Here is a 21,228-nt window from a genome sequence, read left to right on the forward strand (position 1 = left end):
AAAATATCTACTATACTAATAAGAGCTCAAGAGAGTTAGGCCTATAATGGGTAGAAAAAATGGCGCTCAAATTTTTTAATCAAACGAATGGCTCAGATTGATCAGATTTTAATTTTTCCTTAGGATTTTCTAATTTATCCTTAAGGGGGCGTTTGGTTCAAGGAATCTTTGATTACCCCAGGTAATAGGATTACCTGGGAGTAAGTAATGTGAGATTTTGGGAATGTAAGATTACCTGATGTGTTTGGTTAAAGTTGTAGGAATGTAACATTAACTTGTTTGGTTGAAGGTTATATTTTAAGTTATATTACATCAATTACTTAAATGCCCTCATAGAAATTGAAAGGTGTAAATTACAAGTTTTTTTTTTTTTTTTCATAATTCAAAATTTAACAATAATAATAATAATAATAATAATAATGATAATAATAATAATAATAATAATAATAATAATAATGATGATGATGATGATTGAATGTGTACTGTAAGTAAAGATGAAATTCAATAATAATAATAATAATAATAATAATAATAATAATAATGCAATGCAATGCGTAATTCAATAACAACAACAACAATAACAACAACAACAACAACAATAATAATAATAATAATAATAATAATAATAATAATAATAATAGAATAATGAGGTTTATGTAATGAATAGAAGAGAAATAAATGAGGGCAATTTTGGAATATTGAAAAGTAATCTCACAGTACCTAACTAAAACTTGGTAATCACATTACCTCAAATATACCCCCATTTCCTACGTGGCAGTAATCTTACATTACTTACCCTCTCAGATTACCTAAACCAAACATGGTAATCTAAGATTACCTTTCTCAGATTACCAAGGTAATCTGAGATACCTTGAACCAAACGCCCCCTAATGAATATGATTAACAGTTAACTTTTTCGTTAAATATTATCTTTTCCGTTAATTTCTGTTAGTTCACGGTTAACTTACTCATTGATTTGAACCCAACAAAAAAAATTATTCATTATCAACAAATTAATTAAGATAAATATTTTCATTAGTTATATTGTCCTTATTTTTCTCAAATGTAAAAATTTTTACATTCAAATTCATCAATTGATTATATTCACTACATTGTCTACTATCTTTTTTGTGCACTATTTTTCTAATTAATATCAAAGTTATAATACAAAATAATGCTATATATTTATTTACCAAGTATTTTATTAATACCATGAAAAAATTAAAAAAATATAATTAATAAAGCCAACCATATTAACTAGATAGATTTTGTGACAAAGAGAGTATTCAAATCACACAACAAATTGAAGTGAGAACTACCTTACAATGTCCTTGTTTGACAATCAGCAGTTAGCGGTTAGCGGATTTGACCAACGAATTTATTTAATTATTAACATTGGGTAGAAAAATGATCGCCAAATTATTAAATCAAATGAATGGTTCAGATTGTTCAGGTTTTAATTTTTTTTTCTTTTAAGTTTTTCTAATTTATCCTTAATTATATGATTATCCATTTAACTTTTCCGTTAAATACCGTTAATTCACCGTTAATCTAATTCTAATATTAAAGTCTAATATAGAATTATAACTACACCATCAATCTAATTCTAATATTAAAGTCTTAATAAAACTTAACCACAAATCCTAATGTCGAAATCTCCTCAAACAATATTAGTATATATTTAATATTTTATGCCCTAATTTTTATTTGTTCTCACTTATGTCCCGTATTTGGTTTCAACCATACCTATACAATTATTTTATTGACAATTATAATCAATCTTGACTATATTATCTTGCATTTGTAAACTTAGAATTACCTATTTAACCCGCACGGGCTTAGCTCAATGGTAAATTTAGTGGGCAGTATTTGGGAGAAGAGACCAAGGTTTGAACCTCGGCGGCGACAGTGCGGGAATTATGTCCAAAGTGGGCAGATTGCTTGTACGCACCGGCATTTGGTCCTGTCTGCTAAATCATTGAGTCACCGTGATTTACAACTTTCCACAATGCTCTGTCGGGTCGGAGTGTGGGGACCCTTGGGGTTGGGGACTCAACCTTTGGGAGAAGAATTACCTATTTAAATACGCAAATTCAACCTTCAATTATCTATGCATGAACAATTTCAATATAATCTTGCCTTAATATACTTTAAAGTACTTATTTATTTATTTATTTTTTTTAAAAAACAAACATTGGGCATTATCCCAATCGCGCAATGCGCGTAAAAAACTAGTAGTTCCATAAAATTTAATAAAAACGTTCTAATATCTAATATATAATATAATATAAAGAATAAAGAAATTTTAGATTCAATCTTACTCTTTTCTTTTAGTTGTATAACAATAATATAAAAAGTAGTTGGATGACTCTCCTGTGAGACCCTCTCACATATTTTTATTTTTATCCGTATGACGGATTGGGTCTATATGAAACGTTATACTTATGATGGAAATTTTAATATTAATTAGTGATAAATTAATTGTTATTTATAAGGGAATATAATATTTTTAAGGAAAAAAGTAATAATACTTTCAAATTAAAAAAAAATGCAATATTTAGGGGTTGAAGTGTTACTTATGAGAAAAAGTGTAATACTAATTAGGAAAAAATGATTAATTGTTAAAAATCGCAATACTTGGAAACTGTGATATTTTTTATTAAAAATAACGTAATACATTTAAATAAAAATTTAGTATTAGGGTTGAAGAGTTATTTTCTTTTTGAATGTTACTGATTCTACTACATTGTAGTATTTTTTCAAATATACTTTCTCATGAACCTCTCACATGAGGGAAATCACTACATACCATATGAGCACAAAGTACTTGGCAAGGTTGAAGAGTTACTATGGAGAAAAAATGTAATATTTATAAGGAAAAATATCTACTATACTAATAAGAGCTCAAGAGAGTTAGGCCTATAATGGGTAGAAAAAATGGCGCTCAAATTTTTTAATCAAATGAATGGCTCAGATTGATCAGATTTTAATTTTTCCTTAAGATTTTCTAATTTATCCTTAATGAATATGATTAACAGTTAACTTTTCCGTTAAATATTATCTTTTCCGTTAATTTCTGTTAGTTCACGGTTAACTTACTCATTGATTTCAATAAGAAAGGTCTTAGGTTCGAACCTCATCCCAATCAAAGTTGGCATAATTAGTACTCTATTTTACTTTTATTAAATTAAAATTAAATAATAATTTAGTAGCTACAACAAAAAATAATAAATATGCATTTCTTTAATTTAGAATTATGTGTCTACAATGCTTTTATTCAAAAAAAATTATTCATTATCAATAAATTAAATACGAGAAATAATTTCATTAGTTATATTGTATTTATTTTTCTCCAATATAAAATTCTTTACATTCAAATTTATCAATTGATTATATTAGCTACATTGTCCCTACAATGTCTTTATTAAAAAAAATTATTCATTATCAATAAATTAATTAAGAGAAATAATTTTATTAGTTATATTGTCTTTATATTTCTCCAATGTAAAAATTCTTTAAATTGAAATTCATCAATTGATTATATTCACTACATTGTCTATTATCTTTTTTGTGCACTATTTTTTAATTAAATATCAAAGTTATAATACAAAATAATGCTATATATTTATTTACCAAGTATTTTATTTATACCATGAAAAAATAAAAAAAAATATAATTAATAAAGCCAATCAGATTAACTACTTGAGGGATTTGTTGACAAAGAGAGTATTCAAATCACACAACAAATTAAAGTGACAACTACCTCGCAATGTCCTTGTTTGACAATCAGCAGTTAGCGGATTATATTAGTGAATTTGACCAACGAATTATATCAACGGTTGCTAAAAAGATATTTTAAAAAATTAGCTGTTTAGATTAACATGTAAAATGACATAATAATAATAATAATAATAATAATAATAATAATAATAATAATAATAATAATAATAATAATAATAATAATAATAATAATAATAATAATAATAATAATAATAATAACAATAACAATAATAATAATAATAATAATAATAGTTTTAAAAAAATTAAAAAAATATATATAATTATGCCAATCATATTAACTACTTGGGGGATTTATTGACAAAAAGAGTATTCAAATCACACAATAAATTGAAGTGGAAAACTATCTCACAATTTCCTTGTTTGGCAATTAGCAGTTAGCTCTTCAATATTAGTATATATTTAATATTTTATGACCTAATTTTTATTTGCTCTCCCTTATGTCCCGTATTTGGTTTTAACCATACCTATACAATTATTTTATTGACATTATAATCAATCTCGACTATATTATATTGCATTTGTAAACTTAAAATTGTCTATTTAAATACGCAAATTTAACATTCAATTATCTATGCATGAATAATTCTAATATAATCTTGCCTTGATATACTTTAAAGTACTTATTAAAAAAAAAAAACATTGGACATTATTCCAATTGCGCAATGCGCGTAAAAAACTAGTATTACTTATAAAGAAAATAGTAATACTTATAAGGGAAAAGTGTCAAATTGGCCCCCTAAGTCGACCGGATAGTGCAATTGGGTCCCCTAACTAAAAATAATTTATTTATTTATTAAAATATATATTATATATAAAAAATAAAATTTAAAAAAAAAAAACAAACAAAAAAAAACAAAGCTGTTTTTTTTTTTGAAAACGCACAAAGCTGTTTAGGTGGCTGTGTTTTTTTATTTATTTTATTTTATTTTATTTTTTATATATAATATATATTTTAATTAATAAATAAATCATTTTTTAAAACAAAAAAAAATATATTTTTTAAAATGACACGTGTCAACAATGTGAAGATTAACTTGTTAAACAAGTCATCTTGGACTTAATTAAATAATTTTACAGGTTTAGGGGATCTGAATAGTGTTTTTTTTTTAGTTAGGTGGCCCAATTACACTATCCGGTCGACTTAGGGAGACAATTTGACACGTTTCCCTGCTTATAATGAACTTGGCCCGTTTCAGGAATGAGAACCCTTGACTCGTAAGACTATGTCATAGAAGATTTTGCCAAAGTGATTTAATTGTACGTGAAGTTTGAGAATTGAGGGTGAAAAAAAAAATCCAGTATTCATATATCATGTTTGATGCAATTTACCATTACAAAAATAAATAAAAAAGGAATATATGGCTAAGTTCATTTTAACAGAGAGTCTTTGATGGATGATAATAGCGTCAAAACTAATCATTTATCGTATCAAGAAAAGCATTTAGGTAGAAAAAGGGAGAGTACAGCACGTACTGCAGCATCTTAACTTTTTTATTATTCATATGACTACCTAAACAATACAAGCGTACGTACCTTAGCGTGTTAATGATGGATGTCGTAATTTGTTTTATACACACTTTTATCCTTTTCATAGTACGCAGTTAAGCTCCTCCAATTTTCATCATTAGAGATTCTTGCAATTTTGAGGGATAAGCTACACAGTTGATCACATTCTGGATATGTTCGGAATTGAGCTTTTCCAAATTGTTCTTGAACTGGTCATCAAAAGATTCATCGTGACCATCAAGCTTTTATCACTTTTTTTTTTTTTTTTTTTTTTTTTTTTTTTTTTTTGGAGTGGTAAGGAAAATCCCCAATCATTATGGTGGGTAAATTCCATCTTGTGACCCTAGCTGACAAATGATCCAATGAGATGAATCAGTTTTGATCAACTCAAATTGAAAAAACCAATAAGGCTTATCCAGTTGAGATCAAAGACAAATAACTAATTATAATCTTTTGATTACCAAGTCAACAATCTAACTAATTTAGTTACCGTTATCCCAGCTTTATCACTTTTTCTACCCAATTGTTGGTCTATCCATTTTCTTGCCTAACTTGTGCTGGTATCTGTTATTGAGATAGTGTCAAGTAGTATTCAGAATTCATTGTTGAAGCATACCACTCTGGTGCAGTTGAGTTCCAACTAATCAAACACGAGGAGAGGATTTTGCCAAATTGCACCGAAACTCGACCAACCTCCCTGCATGCCAATACATGGCATGTGTGCACCAACCACGACATGTGAGAGGTCTAACCGTCTAACTGCATATTGGACCCGGTTCAGTTTCCAAGGGGCCTGAACCTGCGGTTCAGTTTTGGACTCAAAGTAAAACTTAAATATTATGGAGTACATTTTTATTTTAAATTATTACTAAATTTTTTCCTCAAAAGTATTAAATTTTTTTATAAGTAATAAATAATTTATTTTTGATTAATATTACATTTTTTCAATATAAATGTTACATTTTTCATAACGACCCGACCCGTCTCACAGGAAACTCACTTAAAAAAAAAATAGAGAAAATGACACTTTCTCCCCCTATGTTATATACTTATAGCACTTTTTCCCCCTAAATTATTTAAGTGGCAGTTTTTCCCCCTGATATATGAAATGGACATATTTACCCTTAAAATAAATATTTCATTTATTTTTCTTCTCCAACAAATTATAACCACGATTTGAAAAAATAAAATGCATTAATTGTTGAATTTTTTGAATACTTTAAAAATAAATAAAAAAAATTTAGAATAAAGTTTGAACCAACAGTTCAAATTGGATCCGAAATCATGAACCGACGATTCAAAATAGAAACCAAATCGCGATTATATATACTTATATGTGAGAGTCAATATAAATGCGAAAAAAAAAACATACACTATTTGTAAATATTATAATTCTAATTTTAAGCTATCGCTAGTAGTTGTTCTGATTTGAATCTCCGGTTCACGGTTCAGGAGCCATTTTTTTCAAGTTGATGATTTTAATAAACGGAAACCAAAATATTGGGTTATGTTATGAATTATAACCGAAATTTTTTTATTTGATTGCTATAGTGTTCGGTTCAATTCGAACCTTGAACCGAACCGTGGTTATCCCTACATATAAGCAATAATTTGTTGAAGAAGATAAATAAATAAAATATTTATTTTAAGGGTAGAAATGTTCATTTAATATTATAAAGGGAGAAAACTGCCACTTTTATAATAATTGAGGGGGCAAATGTGGATGCATGAATAACTCAGGGGAAAAAAGTGCTATAAGCATATAACACAAGGGAAAAAGTGCCATTTTTCCAAAAAATTAATTAAAAATAAAAACAATGTAATTGCAAAATAATCACGTAAAAAATAATGAGTGTGACAAATTATTGTGTGAACCATGGTTCACACAGTGCTATGTGGATCATAACAAAAACTACATTTTTAATTTTTAATATATACTAAAAATACATTATTTGTGTACTGAATTTATTATATACAAAATAATATACTTTTAATAGTCAAATAATGTACTTTTCTTAAATATAATGTACATTTTAAATTTTTAATATATTAAAAATACATCATTTGTATATCGAATGTATATTATTTGATAGTATGGTCCACACAATAATGATGGATGAGGGGGAGGGACAAGAAAAGTAAAAAAATAAATAAATAATTGAATATTGGTTACGTTACTGTTAATGAAATTACATAGGGTCAAGTTTTTAAAACAGTTAAGATTTTCCCGTCAAGGAGAGTGTAGGCTAACTGCCCTTTTGACTGTGACCCACCGCTGAGAGACAAAAGCACTAATAAGAGCAATCAGTGGATAATTGCTTTAACATCATTTTCAACATTATGGTCAGACAATGTACACTAAACAGACTACATCAAGCATGGAAGTGTCTTAATTAATTACCGTAATTAAAATCAAGAATACCCCATCCCACCCCACCCCACCAAACCTCTTCCCAGAAACTAACAACAATACCCACATGTCTTCTTAATCTGGAGAAGATTGCTTCTTAGCTAGTCGGCAAAAAATCTGCCCCATTCCCCTTCACTATAGATCTAGACATCTCTCTTTTAAGGCCCACCATATGGGGTCCTAGACTTGACTCTACTTTTTTTCATTAACTCACACCTGTCTTCCCCCACTGTGCAAAAAAACTAATTAAACTCGTTTTCATTTCCAGGAAAATTCTTCTGCACGAGGGAAAACCGTGTTGAACAGTTTGAAGTAGTTGGAATACCCGGTTTAGGGTAATGAAACTGAAATTGTGGTGTGTTCTCTCTCAGATAAGGATTTGACATGTTTCACACACAAGTTATCTCTAAGGGCGGGCGGAGAATATCACACACAGTAATGCGTTTCTTTTTCTTAGAAAGAGAGCAGAATACATACCCTGTGGAGATAGATCATACCATATGTATGTATGGCGGGAATCTGTATCACTCACATATATATGGTCCTGCTTTCCCTGCATAATCAAACGCCTGCATACATACGCTATACTATACTATACTATACTGTATTGTACTATAATAATAATAATAATAATAATAATAATAATAATAACGAGTTAATACTAACTGGGCCCTTCGAGTATAGTGGCACTGCATAATCAAACACTTGCATACATACATACGCTATACTAAACTATATGTATTGTACTGTCCAAGTAGTTTGTAGCTTAATGACACCTATGTGATTCTTCCAAATCGGAGACCACAGGTTTCAATAAGTTGAGAACGTATATCTGGACAGATACTATACTCAGAGGTCCCCAACTAGTATTAATTCTATGGAAGGGTTTCTTAATTACCGTTGTTATTCCTCTAAGTCTCAAGGCCTCAGCTATTGGAGAACGTGTCAGCCATAAGAAACAGCTAGCCAATCCAGTCCTGCTTTTACCTGTCGAGCAAAATCTACAATTTTGAAATGAAATCACCAATCTATACGACCTCCCTCAACCCAGACCTGAACACATGGGACGATATATCATTCTTACCTCCACAACATCTAAGGATGATATGATGAAGCTTCCACCATTATCACCAACTCCCCTCCATTTCCTTCAATTCCCTCCTTCTCTGCTTCTACCTGTCTCAAAGCTTGTCTTGTCTTTGCAGCTGCACTACAAAGAGGTTAGTGTCTGTCTGCTACTTTGAGTGCCACAACAACTTAGCCTTTTCTCGAATCAAAAAGTTTTTCTTTTTAATTTATTATTATTTCTTCATTTGCTTGTTGAACAGAAATCAGGAAAAAATAAATATTCCCTTTCCATGCCTTGTATCTCCCTACTCTTTCAAAACATTCACATGAAAGTTAAAAAGGTATAAGAGGCTTTACCTGTGTGTCACATGCTATTAGCTTTCCCCTATATAAAGAGCTCGCAAAAGAGAGTTGATCATCAAAAGAGCTTTAGCAGACAGACTTCTCCTTGAGCTCTCCAAGGATTCAGACCTGCAAAAGCAATATGTTGTTTTCCTATGCTAGAAATTGCTTAAAGCGGTTCTGTGTTGACGAGTTACAACCGAAAACAGAAACCAATTATGGTTTCTTCTCCAGTGATCTCCTCCCTTCTCTTGGAGCCAGAATCAACCAAACTACAAAACTTAGAAAATGCATAAATTCACCATTTGATCCCCGGTACAGGTGAGAAGATGACCTTTGACTATTTCCCCGGCCTTGTAGGCATGGACAACGTACAGCTGATTCTCTCTTTCTCTCATTCTTTCAGGGCTTGGGAGATGTTTCTAGTCATTCTGGTCATTTACTCTGCCTGGATTTCTCCCTTTGAGTTTGCATTCCTCACGTACAAGGAAGATGCGCTGTTCATCATTGACAACATTGTCAACTGCTTCTTTGCAATAGACATCTTTCTAACATTCTTCGTGGCATACCTCGATAGTCAATCATACCTGCTTGTAGATAATCCTAGGAAAATAGCAATAAGGTAAGCTTGCAGCAGTTATTTTCTTCTCCAACTTACTATATGAATCACGAGAGCTCTTTTGTTTCTTATATCATTCATTCATCACACCCATGTTCTTCTAAATGGCTGGCAGGTATTTATCAACATGGTTCATGTTTGATGTGGCCTCAACTGTGCCATTCCAAGCTCTCAGCCTCCTTTTCACAGATCACAAAACAAGTGGCGGACTAGGCTTCAAATTGCTGAGCATGCTCAGGCTTTGGCGCCTGAGGCGTGTAAGCGCCCTGTTTGCAAGGTCCATGAACATATTTCAAACCTGTTTTTGGTGTCTCTACCCTAATTATCCAAATTCTCACTACCCGGTTTGCTTTCCTTCAGACTTGAGAAGGACATCCGGTTTAACTACTTCTGGACACGCTGCACAAAACTCATATCTGTAAGTCATCAGTACGCGATCTAAAGAGTGAATACGTACAAGAGTTGATATATGCATGAATTGCCTTTTTGTCAAAATGCAGGTAACTTTGTTTGCAGTACATTGTGCTGGATGCTTTAACTACATGATTGCAGATAGATATCCTGATCCTAAAAATACCTGGATTGGAGCAGCATATCCAAATTTCAAGGAGGCAAGCCTTTGGGTGAGATATGTAACTTCAATGTATTGGTCTATAGTCACACTGACCACAACCGGTTATGGGGACCTGCATGCCGAGAACACAAGAGAGATGCTCTTTGATATCTTTTACATGTTGTTCAACTTAGGATTGACATCTTACATCATTGGGAATATGACAAACCTTGTTGTTCACTGGACCAGCCGCACCAGAAATTTCGTAAGTTCTCTCTCCTTATGTGTGTGTATATTGACATCATATAATAAAAATTTAGGGAAAATCAGCAATCTTTAAGCCACCTTCTACTGAAAAGAAAAAAGTATGATTACATTACATGCATTTAAAGTAGAATAGGAGATCAAGTTCAACACAGGAAATCATATTAAGAAAATGCATGAAACTGCAAAGAATGAATGAAACAAAAAGAATATTATATATATCAATATATGGCACATTGCACACATGTGCTAAACTATGACATCTTTAAAACGTTTTGTTTGTGTAGAGGGATTCAGTCAAGGCTGCTTCAGAATTTTCAAAACGCAACCAGTTACCGCCACGGATACAGGATCAAGTTTTATCTCATATCTGTCTCAAGTTCAAAACTGAAGCATTGAAACAGCAAGAAACTTTGAATGCCTTGCCAAAGGCTATTCGATCAAGCATCTCACACCACCTGTTTTTCCCTATAGTTCAGAATGTTCATCTTTTCCGGGGGGTTTCACATGATTTCCTTTTCCAACTGGTACTTCATTTTTCCCTCCCCAACTCCGATTTCTGTGTTGCTATGACATAAAAATCACAAGGATTTCATTGTTTCACTTTTTTTTTTCCTAAATGAAGGTTCCCGAATTGGAAGCAGAGTATTTTCCTCCTAAGGAAGAAGTTATTTTACAAAATGAGGCTCCAACAGATATGTACATAATGGTCTCAGGGGCAGTGGTAAGTTGGTTAATAGATTCGATATGTTATTTGAAACTAAAACTATTTTACTCTATTCTTAACAAGGAAACTATTTATGGTGACAGGAATTGATACTAAGTGTTGATGGCCATGAGCAAGTAAGTAATTTGTATATGAGAATATTTTATTTTAATATATTTCTATAACTATCAGCTAACTCTTTATTGCTACAAATATGGCAGGTCTTTGGAAGGGCAGCTTCAGGAGAACTATTTGGAGAAATAGGGGTTTTATTTGGAAGGCTGCAGCCATTTGCTGTACGAACCGTTGAGGTTTCCCAAATATTGAGGGTGAGCAGAGCAACTTTGATGAACATTCTTCATGCAAATCCAGAAGATGAACGCATTATTATGAACAATCTGTTACAGGTGAATATACGAGAATTTATATGTATGTATTATTTTGAAGAGTCTTTTCCCTCCTTCCTATATGTGTTTTGTTATACCTTGACTATTCTGCCGAATGAAACTCATGATAGGCTATTTTTGTCATAAAATAGAAACTGCAAACATTAGGAAACATTGGCTCTGAGGACCACGAAAAAGAACCACACTTAGTCTTCAACAATTCTGTTGGTGGTGAATCGCAAGGGGAGAGATATTATGCACAAGATAATATGCAGAGATGCAGGTGTGAAACGGACACAAGTTTACCAGATGCAGATGGCACAATGGCTCTTCATGTAGCTGTTTGCAAGGGGAACCTTGAGGTGGCTAAGGGTCTGCTGGAAAAAGGAGCAAATGTAACTAGACCTGATGCAACAGGGTGGACGGCAAAGGCTCTAGCAGAACATAATGGAGACAAAAACATGTATGACCTGTTACGAAGTTTTGAAGACCGAAACAAATTAGAAGAGCATAAGATCAGGTTTCATGGTCCAGAAACTAGTAGTAGTCAACTAAAGCCTACAAGATACAGGTCCCCCTTTTGTTCTTACTCCACCCACAGAAGACCCACTTGTACAAGTTCAGGTAGTAGCAGCTGTCCCATGAATGCACAAGTGTCAAAATCCAAGAAGAGAGTCACTATTCATATCAAGTTAAATAGCAACAAATCATCACATCAGCAGTTTGGGAAGCTAATAAATCTACCTGGTTCTATGGAAGAGCTTTTCGCAGTAGCAAGTAAGCCTTTATTTGATCTCCATATAAAGCACAAAGTAACCTGGATATTTAATGGATTAAGTATCAAATATTATTGACAATCAGGAAATGGAAATAAAAATTAATGTATAATAATAGTAAATGATTCTGCCACTTGTGTGTTCCTTAGTAGATCAGTTTATCACCCTGAACTTATTTTGCAGGTCAGAAGTTTGGAATCCAGATTCTTACAAAAGTTCTAAATTCAGAGAATGCAGAAATAGATGACTTTAGTGTGATCAGAGATGGTGATCATTTAAATTTTCTTTCAGAATAGCACTCCAGTTTATAATAAAATGATATGTAACCCCAAAATTGAGTAATAGAAGGCTAAATTGTAGAGTGCACAGAGGGAGAGAGCATTATCATTCACAAGCAATTGTAAATTTCTTTAAATTCCTAAGGAAGAAATCACGTTGGAATCTAAGGTATCAATCCTTTCCCAACAATCACAGAGGGCAAGCTCTGTCCAATCGTTTCAATGACAAATATGAAGTATATCACCCTATGGATCAACTTTTATATTCATTTTCTTCATTGCATGATACTCAATTAGTCAAGAAGGATCTATGATAATTCTGACAATCAGCCAATCAGGAGAGGTGGAAGGCAAAGTTGAGTTCTCTTTCGTCTCTGCAATATCCAGTTACGAATCACGTGGAACAAAACCATAAAGAAGCGTAAAAAGACGTAAATTGTAACAGAAAAAAAGCTAAAATTCAATTCAAAGAGCAGAGACGAAACAGGAAGATAGAAATGCAGGCACGAGATCGGCGATCAAGAGCTGACCTCGGATATTGACCGGCGGCATTGACGTGATCACCGTCGTTCACGGAATACGTACGGTAAAGCCGTAAAGGTTTCGACATCTCCGGCCAGATCGAATCAACGACTCAACAAGGTGCAGTTACGTTACTCCGAGTAATTGCGCTGTGAGAATAAGAACATTTTGGCTCGCGGCCGTTGCGGGGAGTTAAAGGCTCGCCTCGCAGCTGCCAGTAACGTTGCTTTGATTCGTCGTCGTGGAAATATAGTGTACTTCGACGGTTGGATGAACAACTATAGTTTGCCACTGCTTATTATTCTTCTCCCATACACGTGCTATAGAAAAAATGTGTATAATGCACAAAAATAGAACCAACGAAATTATATCATTAAAAGAAATATAAAACCACGTAAATCTTATAATTATTAAGTCTAGGCGTGTCATAGACCATGAAAGGAAAATTAACAAATTTAGAGAAAGGGAAAAATACGAAGAAGAAGATGTATGCATATGATATGTATACTAAAATAAGTCCACACGCCCAACTCAAAGAAGAAGATATCTCATACGAAGAAACGAGAAGCAAACGAAATTTCATGAAGTCATCTTGAAGATCAAGCATCTATGGAAAGAAAGAAGTATATCAAGAAGAATGCTACAAAGACCAATAATCCGTACAAGCGAGATGGATGAAAGCTTCATGTATAAACGTAACCGCTACAATTTTATAAGGCAAATTTAGAAGAGATGAAGTTGGAGCAGATGTTTCAAAAGAACTTTCGAAATCAATTAAATATTAGAACTTGGAGACAAGGTTAGAAATTCGGTTGGAGATGAAGTTTCAAAAGAGGTTTCGAAACAAGTTGAAGCAGAGGTTTCGAAATCAATTAAATAATAGAAGTTGGAGATGAAGTTAGAGATGCAGTTTGCAAGTCAAAGTTAAAAGAGATGAAGTTTCATCAAACTATATATAGTAAGAGCTGGAGTTAGAGATGAAGTTTCAAAGGCTATATATATAGTAAGAGCTGAAGTAAGAGATGGAGTTTCAAAGGCTATATATAGTAAGAGCTGAAGTTAGAGATGAAGTCTCAAAAGCTATATATAGTAAGAGCTGAAGTTGGAGAAGAAGTTTTAATCAAGTATTGAATTCTCGCCATCAATATGAGACCCAAATCAAGAGATCTCATTGGTCGAAAACAAACAACTTCATCAGTAGCCATACAGAGAGATTGGTAAGAGCTGAAGTTAGAGATGAAGTCTCAAAAGCTATATATAGTAAGAGCTGAAGTTGGAGAAGAAGTTTCAATCAAGGATTGAATTCTCACCATCAATATGAGACCCAGATCAAGAGATCTCATTGGTCGAAAACAAACAACTTCATCAGTTGCCATACAGAGAGATTAAAATACACAGAAGATGAAAGTCCCAGAAGGCATGATCTACATCAGAATTATTTTAAGGAGCACCTTCACGTGAAGACACGATCTGCATCAGAAATATTTTAAGAATCTCTTCACATGGACCAAGAGCTAAGCAACGGCCGAAATATCTCCAAAGTCCGAGATATTATTTTTAATATGATCTTCTGAGAAAGCTACAGATTTTCTGCAAAGGCTACAAGAATTCAAATTTGAGATTGTCTTTTTCCAACGGACAAATTCTCAAAACCAGCTATAAAAGGATGAAGAATGAAGCAGATCAAAGCATTTCGACACTTCCAACAGAGCTCTGAACGTAAGAAAAGCATACGAAATACAAGTGAGAAATATAAAGAGCCAACAAGCTAGATACGAAATATATATCCAAGTGAGAAAAACACTCAGAGAGCTCAAAGAGAAAATATTCAAGAGTGTTTTAATTCTTCATCATTGAGAGACTTGTTGCATATTGAAGATCCATTCAAGAAGTCTCAAAGTTGGAAGCCATTGAAACTTGTTTTTCTACAAACAAGTGATACAGCAGTGTCGGAGATACTGGGCGTGATTAGTGCGGGCTTTGTGATCAAAGCACTAGATCACGGGATACGTCGAAGACGGGGGGAAAGTAGCACGGAGTTGTGAAATCCTGGATTGTCACACGGAGCTATGAGATCCGAAGCAGCAGTGTCGGAGGCACTGGGCGTGATTGGTGTGGGCTTGGTGATCAAAGCACTAGATCACGGGAAACGTCGACCGGATCGTGGAAGACGGGGGGAAAGTAGCACGGAGCTGTGAAATCCTGGAAAGTAGCATGGAGTTGTGAAATTCGAAGCAGCAGTGTTGGAGGCACTGGGCGTGATTAGTGTGGGCTTAGTGATCAAAGCACTAGATCACAGAAATTCATTGTATCTAGGAACCAAGAAGTGGTGGATATAGTGAATTGATCTTGGACGATAAGAGCAAGTGGAGTAAGGGGATTACATCACCTCCGAACCACTATAAATTGCCTTGTGTCATTTAGTGCTTTATTTACTTACTGCTTATCACGTGGATATACTTGACACAATCACACAACTCGTATTTACTTATTCCGCTACGTACAAGACTCTAACAATCTAGTTAAGAGTCTTGATATCTCTATCGCCTCAACAATTGTTGTATTCGCGAAAACGGTTCAAAAGACTATTCACCCCCCCCCCCCTCTAGACTTTTACCACATCCCCTTTGGGACCAACAATTGGTATTAGAGCCTGTAGTCTATTTGAGTCAGTTTATTTTTTACTGATACCAACAATTGGTATCAGAGCAGTCTGTCTATTTGGGTTAATTTGTTTCCAAGCAGGTTGCCTATTTGGGTCAACCTTGTTTCTGACTGCTAGGCAGATCCATTTTACCGTGTGTGATTGGATTGTATTATTCTTTTCTTACGAGAAAATGAATAAGGATTTAGCACAAAATTTATTATTCTCACTTAATAAATTTGATGATTGGAAAGTTCGTATGCAGGTCCATTTATCGGCCTTACACGATGAAATGTGGGAAGTCATTTCTAATGGACCGATAGAAATATTTAAAGTCAACACAGCATTTCTTCTATCATCCGATGCTCAACAATATGTACCAAAGCCGAAACCGGAATGTTCATTAGACGATAGAAAGAGAAATAATCTTGACAACATTGCCAAAGATATTCTATTCAAAAACGTTGATGATACAATATTCCCAAATATTTGAAAATGCACAACCGCGAAAGAAATTTGGGATACTCTCATCAAGATCGGTGAAGGCGATGAACAAGAGAAGGATAACAAGCTCACGATAGCCATGAAGAAGTCTGAAGATTTCAAAATGCCATCAAGTGAAAGCATTGTTGATATGGAAGCAAGAATGATTAAAATTCTTGGAGAGATTAATGATCTTGGCAAAGAAATTAGCTAAAAAGAAATTAATCTCAAAATCTTACGAGGCTTGCCATCCGCATGGGATATGAAGGTGACGGCTATGCGAGATCACCGAGATCTAAGAACGTTGTCAACTGACAAATTGTTTAGTGATCTTAAGGCATATGAGTTCGAAATGAAGGCAAAAAATAATGAAGATTACAAAGTTCGAAATCTAGCTTTATTGGCCGAGCAACCGTCAACCTCCAGGTCAGTAGATAATATTGATTTTATGACTGATGAACAGTTTGCTCTTTTTGTTAAAAAGTTCAGGAAATTCATGCGAAAAGAAGACAACAAATATTCATCACGAAGAAATCAAAATTTCTCTCGTGGAAACCAAAATGCCGTGTGACACCCGGTATTTTCCTAAAAATAAATTATAGTCCCGATAATAAATATTTTTAATAAAAATATTTATATAGCTATTATTTTGAAATGGGCTTAGGTCTATGAAGTATGGTGAACCAATCTTTTTGTGCCTAAATGTTTTAAGTCCAAAAATGATTTATAGCCTAAGAGTTTATTTGGTATCCTAAGCCCAAAAGTATAATTATTTTCTTATGGAGTCTTGAACCAAGATGAACCCAAGAACTTAACTCTAGCCCAACCCAATCCCTATTTGGAAACCTAGCCTTCTATATCTAGAATATTACGTATGTAATATATATCTAACTAAGATATGTGCAGCCTCCTTCATTTTCATCATCTGTCGTCCCCCTCTCCAACGTTTTCCGGCGGCGAGACAACAACATAAGCCACCGCCTTCCTCCTTACCTCCCTTTCACCATCTCCATAGCCTTCTTCTTCGACCAAGCTACGTGAACCCCCCCATCCCCGCCTTTTCCTTTCCTCTCGGTTCCAAGAGTAGTCAAGCTGGACTGCGTAGCCCTATGGCTGGGGCAGTGGTGGCCGACGCGGGAGGCTACGGCATCATCGTGGAGCAAACGGCGGAGTGGTGTTTTCCTTCTCGGCAGGTTCGACGGAGCTCTGTGTTGGTTGCTGCCTCTCCTCCGGCGTAGGCAGAGCATCTATGGTGGTATCGGTTTTTCTCAGTCGGGGAGGCTCTATCGACGGCGAAAGTTCGGAGCTTTTCGGCAGAGGCGGACTGCAGCAAGGGTGGCGTCTCCTCCTTTTTTCGGCGAGTTTTGGGTCCCCGTGAGGCAGAGCATGCACGGGTAGTAGCACGAGCAGAGGGTGTCTCGATGTTCTACCCGCGGGTTCGTCTGCTTGAAGAAGAAGAAGATGGCAGTTGGTGAGCTTCTTCATTGTTTTGCTGATTAGTTTAGGTTAAGTAGTTTGTTATCCTTTAGATTTACTAAGTGGGTGTTTAACTTGGTTGGTTAGAGTGTGTTTAGTGTGAGGGTTGGCTTGGGTTCGATTCCCTTTAAGTTTAAATTTTGATGTTAAGTTTAGTTATTAGTTCCACCTTATTAGCTTGATAATTAGTTCAATAATTAGTGTTGTTGCTTAATTCTTAATAAGATGCCTAGCCTACATGGTTAAGCTTGTAGGTAAATTAGGGTTGAACTAGAGTTTCATCCCTTTATGAGCTTATTAGTTTTAATTAGTACTTGTGTTAATAGTTGAGATCCGGTTTAATTCTCAGGTTTCCGTTTGGCTTATGAGTTGAGCCTAGCCTATGTTGGCGTTGCTTTTGGATGTTAAGAGATTGAGGTAACCCATGCTCTACAAAACCTATTTTGCTTACCTCTATGTGATTTCTTGGATTCTACATGTGTTTTGCTATGAAATGTGAGGGTTTATGCATTTATCTTGTGATATTGCATATCTAGAGCTTGTGTTTAGGGTTCCTTTGTGCCATTGCTTGACATTTTCCATGGTTCAAGCCATTTTGTTGTGTTTGGTGAGATTTGGCATGTTTTGGACTTGAATTTGTATTTGGAGAAGAAAATCCCCGAAGGGATCTTTTTGCACAGGAGTATGTACTCGCGGGCGGAACGGCGGGGAGAGCCCTACCCGCCGCCCACCCGCAGGTACATAGGCTTGTGGGTAGTGTACCCGCGGGCGGAACCACGGGTAGGGGCCTACCCGTGGGTCCACCAGCGGGGAACACAGTGGAGTTGGACCGGGATTTGTTCCCCGTGATTCGTTTGACTCGGTATTTGGTCTTTTGACTTCCCGATGTTCTTTTGTGGAACTATTTGAGTGTCTTCTTGATGTTTCGTATGTCTAGAACTATATGGTAGGAATCCATGTAGAACTTTGGTGTCTTGAATCGTGCTAAGTGTTCAACATTGTGTTTCGTTGGACCGTGAGGTGTCTTGTATGTTCCTCGGAACTATCTTGAGTTTCCCCGTTGATAAGCATGCTAGTTTGGTATCTAAATGCTAGCGTGTGTGTTGTTTGTACCTTCCGATTGGTTGATGATAACTTGTGTTATTCATCGTTGTTGTTGTTGGGCTGTGACCCATTCCTTGATTGAGTATGGTTTCATATCTTCGTTGTGATCCGTTGATTGATTCCTGTTGTGGTGCGTGTGTGGCTTTACCTGGATTGCACGATTAGTGGTATAGGGCACTAGTCACCAAGGTATTGCAGCGGTCCTCGTGGTGGCCGTGACGTGATTATGGAGTTGTGACCTTTGTGTAAGGTTCACGTTTTTGGGGGATAACATGTGTTATCCGGGCATGTGTTGCCGTGTACGGTACCTTGTGTACTATGAATTGGTGGTCTCGTTGGTGGTCGTTGGTGGGGGACGACGGTCCCGGGGGAATAAGGTTGGACTTGGTTGTACAGGGGTCCTGGAGGTAATTGTTGGAAGAAGATATAAGGTTGGGGGTAGCCATAAGGTTGGAACAGGGCATAAGGAAGGCATATCAACTCGTGATGGGTGATGTCACGAGGGCTTGTGTAGCCCTGTTTGTGTGTTCTCTTTCTTGTGACGTTTGTAGTCACAAGGGCATGTGTTGCCATCAGTCTTGTCTTTATCCTTTGCGTTGTGGTTAACCTTTGTGGTTTGGGATGTGTTTCCGTGTTATCTTTGTGAGTGATGAGTCTTGTGTTGACTGTTGATCTTGGCTTTTGACTTATATACTTATGTATTCCGTTTCGAAAATGGTTTTACAACTTATATCTATCTATTTATGATATTTCACATGTATTCGTGGGTTACCAGCAATTATCGCTGACCGGGCGTTGTCCCAATGTTTATCTTTGTATCTTTCAGGTGATGTCTAGATGAGCGCGATGTCTAGTGGCCGGTAGCTTAGTACCTTTATCCTTGTTTTGTGGCCTGTGCGCCAATGTAATTTTAGATTGATGTCTTTGGGATAGATGTATACACTTGCAGATTGATCGCCGTAGCGTTTACCGTGTTTGGTAGACGTGGCGTAACACCCTATTTGGATTTCTTTTATCCAGTTCTCGTTTTATCTTCCGCTGTGCTAGTTTTGTTGTTTGATCTGCATGTGTTAAGGCTTTTTATCTAGCATGTTTGGGGGGTGTTACATGCCGCATGGAAGCCGAATGAAGAAAAAGTTGAAGAAATGAACAATCTATGCTACAACTGCTGCAAACCCGGACATTTTAAAATAAATTGTCCGCATCCGATCGTTAGCAAATATCAAGGCAAAAACGTTGAATCTACAAAAATAAATTCGACAACAAGGATCGGAGATTTAAACGTGACAAAAGAAAGGCTCTCATGAGCAATGAGCCGAAAGAAGATGATGAGTCTGACGAATCGTCATCAAGCGATGAAAGTTCAAGTTCAGAAAATGATAGAGCGCTAGTATGCAAATCAAATGAGTTGAGTACAAGTGAAGATTGTCTTATGGCTCTAGGAGCAGAGGAAGAAGAGGTAACATCTAATTCTTTTACTTCAGTTAGTACTTCCTTTTCTCGTGAATCTATTGGCAATCTAATGCGAGATTGGCAAGAGATCTTAGCCACTCATTCTCAACTCAAGGAGCGCAATAATATTCTAATTCTTGAAAAAGAAGAGATGAATAAAAAATTGCAAGATGCTCTACTTGAAGTGAGTAACTTGAAGAGTGAAAATATTAGTCTTCAAGAAGAGTGTAAAGCTAGAGAGGTTAGAGAACATAATCTTAGAGCTACCATTGCTACGTTTACAAATTCATCTAAAATAATAGATAAAATGGTAAACATGCAAAAGCCATCAGGAGATAAAACCGGACTTGGTTATGACTCCATATGTTCTCAAACCCCTCCAAAACTGACTAATTTTGCTACTACTTTAAATAATAAAGTTCAAGTGGTAAAATTTGTAAAAAGTCAGGATAACGCAATGAAATAAGGACTTGGCTATCAACGAAATGTGAAATTGAATATTGCTAGGCCGAACCATATAATATCACGGCTAAGCAATAAAGATTCAACAAATACAAAAGATATGCCAATGAGTTAAGTGCAAAAAGATTTCATAGAAAAGAGGGAAGCTTTTCTAGAAATAAAGTTGGGAGATTTTATCCCACCCAAAAAGATTGGTTGTATGATAGATTTAATGTTTTTTATAGACCAAAACAACAATCCTCTTCCCAGGTGCCAAAATATAAAAATGATTTTCAAAATCGGGCACCAAAAATATTTTCTAGAGTCAATTATGATTATTGAGTCTCAAATGGTTACAAACCACCTTATCTTAATTCAATAGGATCTAGGTGGGTTT

The 21,228-nt window shown here is 34.9% G+C and overlaps 1 protein-coding gene and 1 long non-coding RNA gene across 4 annotated transcripts in view; one reads left to right on the forward strand and one right to left on the reverse strand.

Annotated features, from left to right (window-relative positions):
* Positions 1-10,866, reverse strand: part of LOC109183707 — a 26,160-nt gene extending 15,294 nt beyond the window's left edge. Inside the window, exon 1 of the long non-coding RNA XR_002054602.1 lies at positions 10,799-10,866. This is a non-coding gene — a long non-coding RNA (uncharacterized LOC109183707). The remainder of the gene's footprint in view (positions 1-10,798) is intronic.
* LOC109183706 (potassium channel KAT3-like) lies at positions 8,607-12,953 on the forward strand. Of its 3 annotated transcripts, none has more exons than XM_019333766.1 (12): positions 8,607-8,937; positions 9,046-9,448; positions 9,534-9,749; positions 9,862-10,023; positions 10,107-10,164; positions 10,247-10,564; positions 10,851-11,090; positions 11,189-11,287; positions 11,374-11,406; positions 11,491-11,676; positions 11,808-12,432; positions 12,615-12,953. In XM_019333766.1, the coding sequence occupies exons 2-12, from the start codon at positions 9,270-9,272 to the stop codon at positions 12,725-12,727; spliced, it is 2,229 nt and encodes a 742-aa protein (XP_019189311.1). In that variant the 5' UTR covers positions 8,607-8,937; positions 9,046-9,269; the 3' UTR covers positions 12,728-12,953. The 3 variants fall into 3 exon arrangements, with proteins under 3 accessions (XP_019189311.1, XP_019189310.1, XP_019189312.1); XM_019333767.1 differs by lacking the exon at positions 8,607-8,937 and adding an exon at positions 11,769-11,789 and having other exon boundaries at positions 9,270-9,448; positions 11,491-11,675; positions 12,068-12,432; XM_019333765.1 differs by having other exon boundaries at positions 8,607-9,448.
* The last annotated feature ends 8,275 nt before the right edge of the window (positions 12,954-21,228 follow it).

This window comes from Ipomoea nil, unplaced genomic scaffold (assembly GCF_001879475.1).
Source record: "Ipomoea nil cultivar Tokyo-kokei standard unplaced genomic scaffold, Asagao_1.1 scaffold1149, whole genome shotgun sequence".
Classification (NCBI taxonomy): Eukaryota; Viridiplantae; Streptophyta; class Magnoliopsida; order Solanales; family Convolvulaceae; genus Ipomoea; species Ipomoea nil.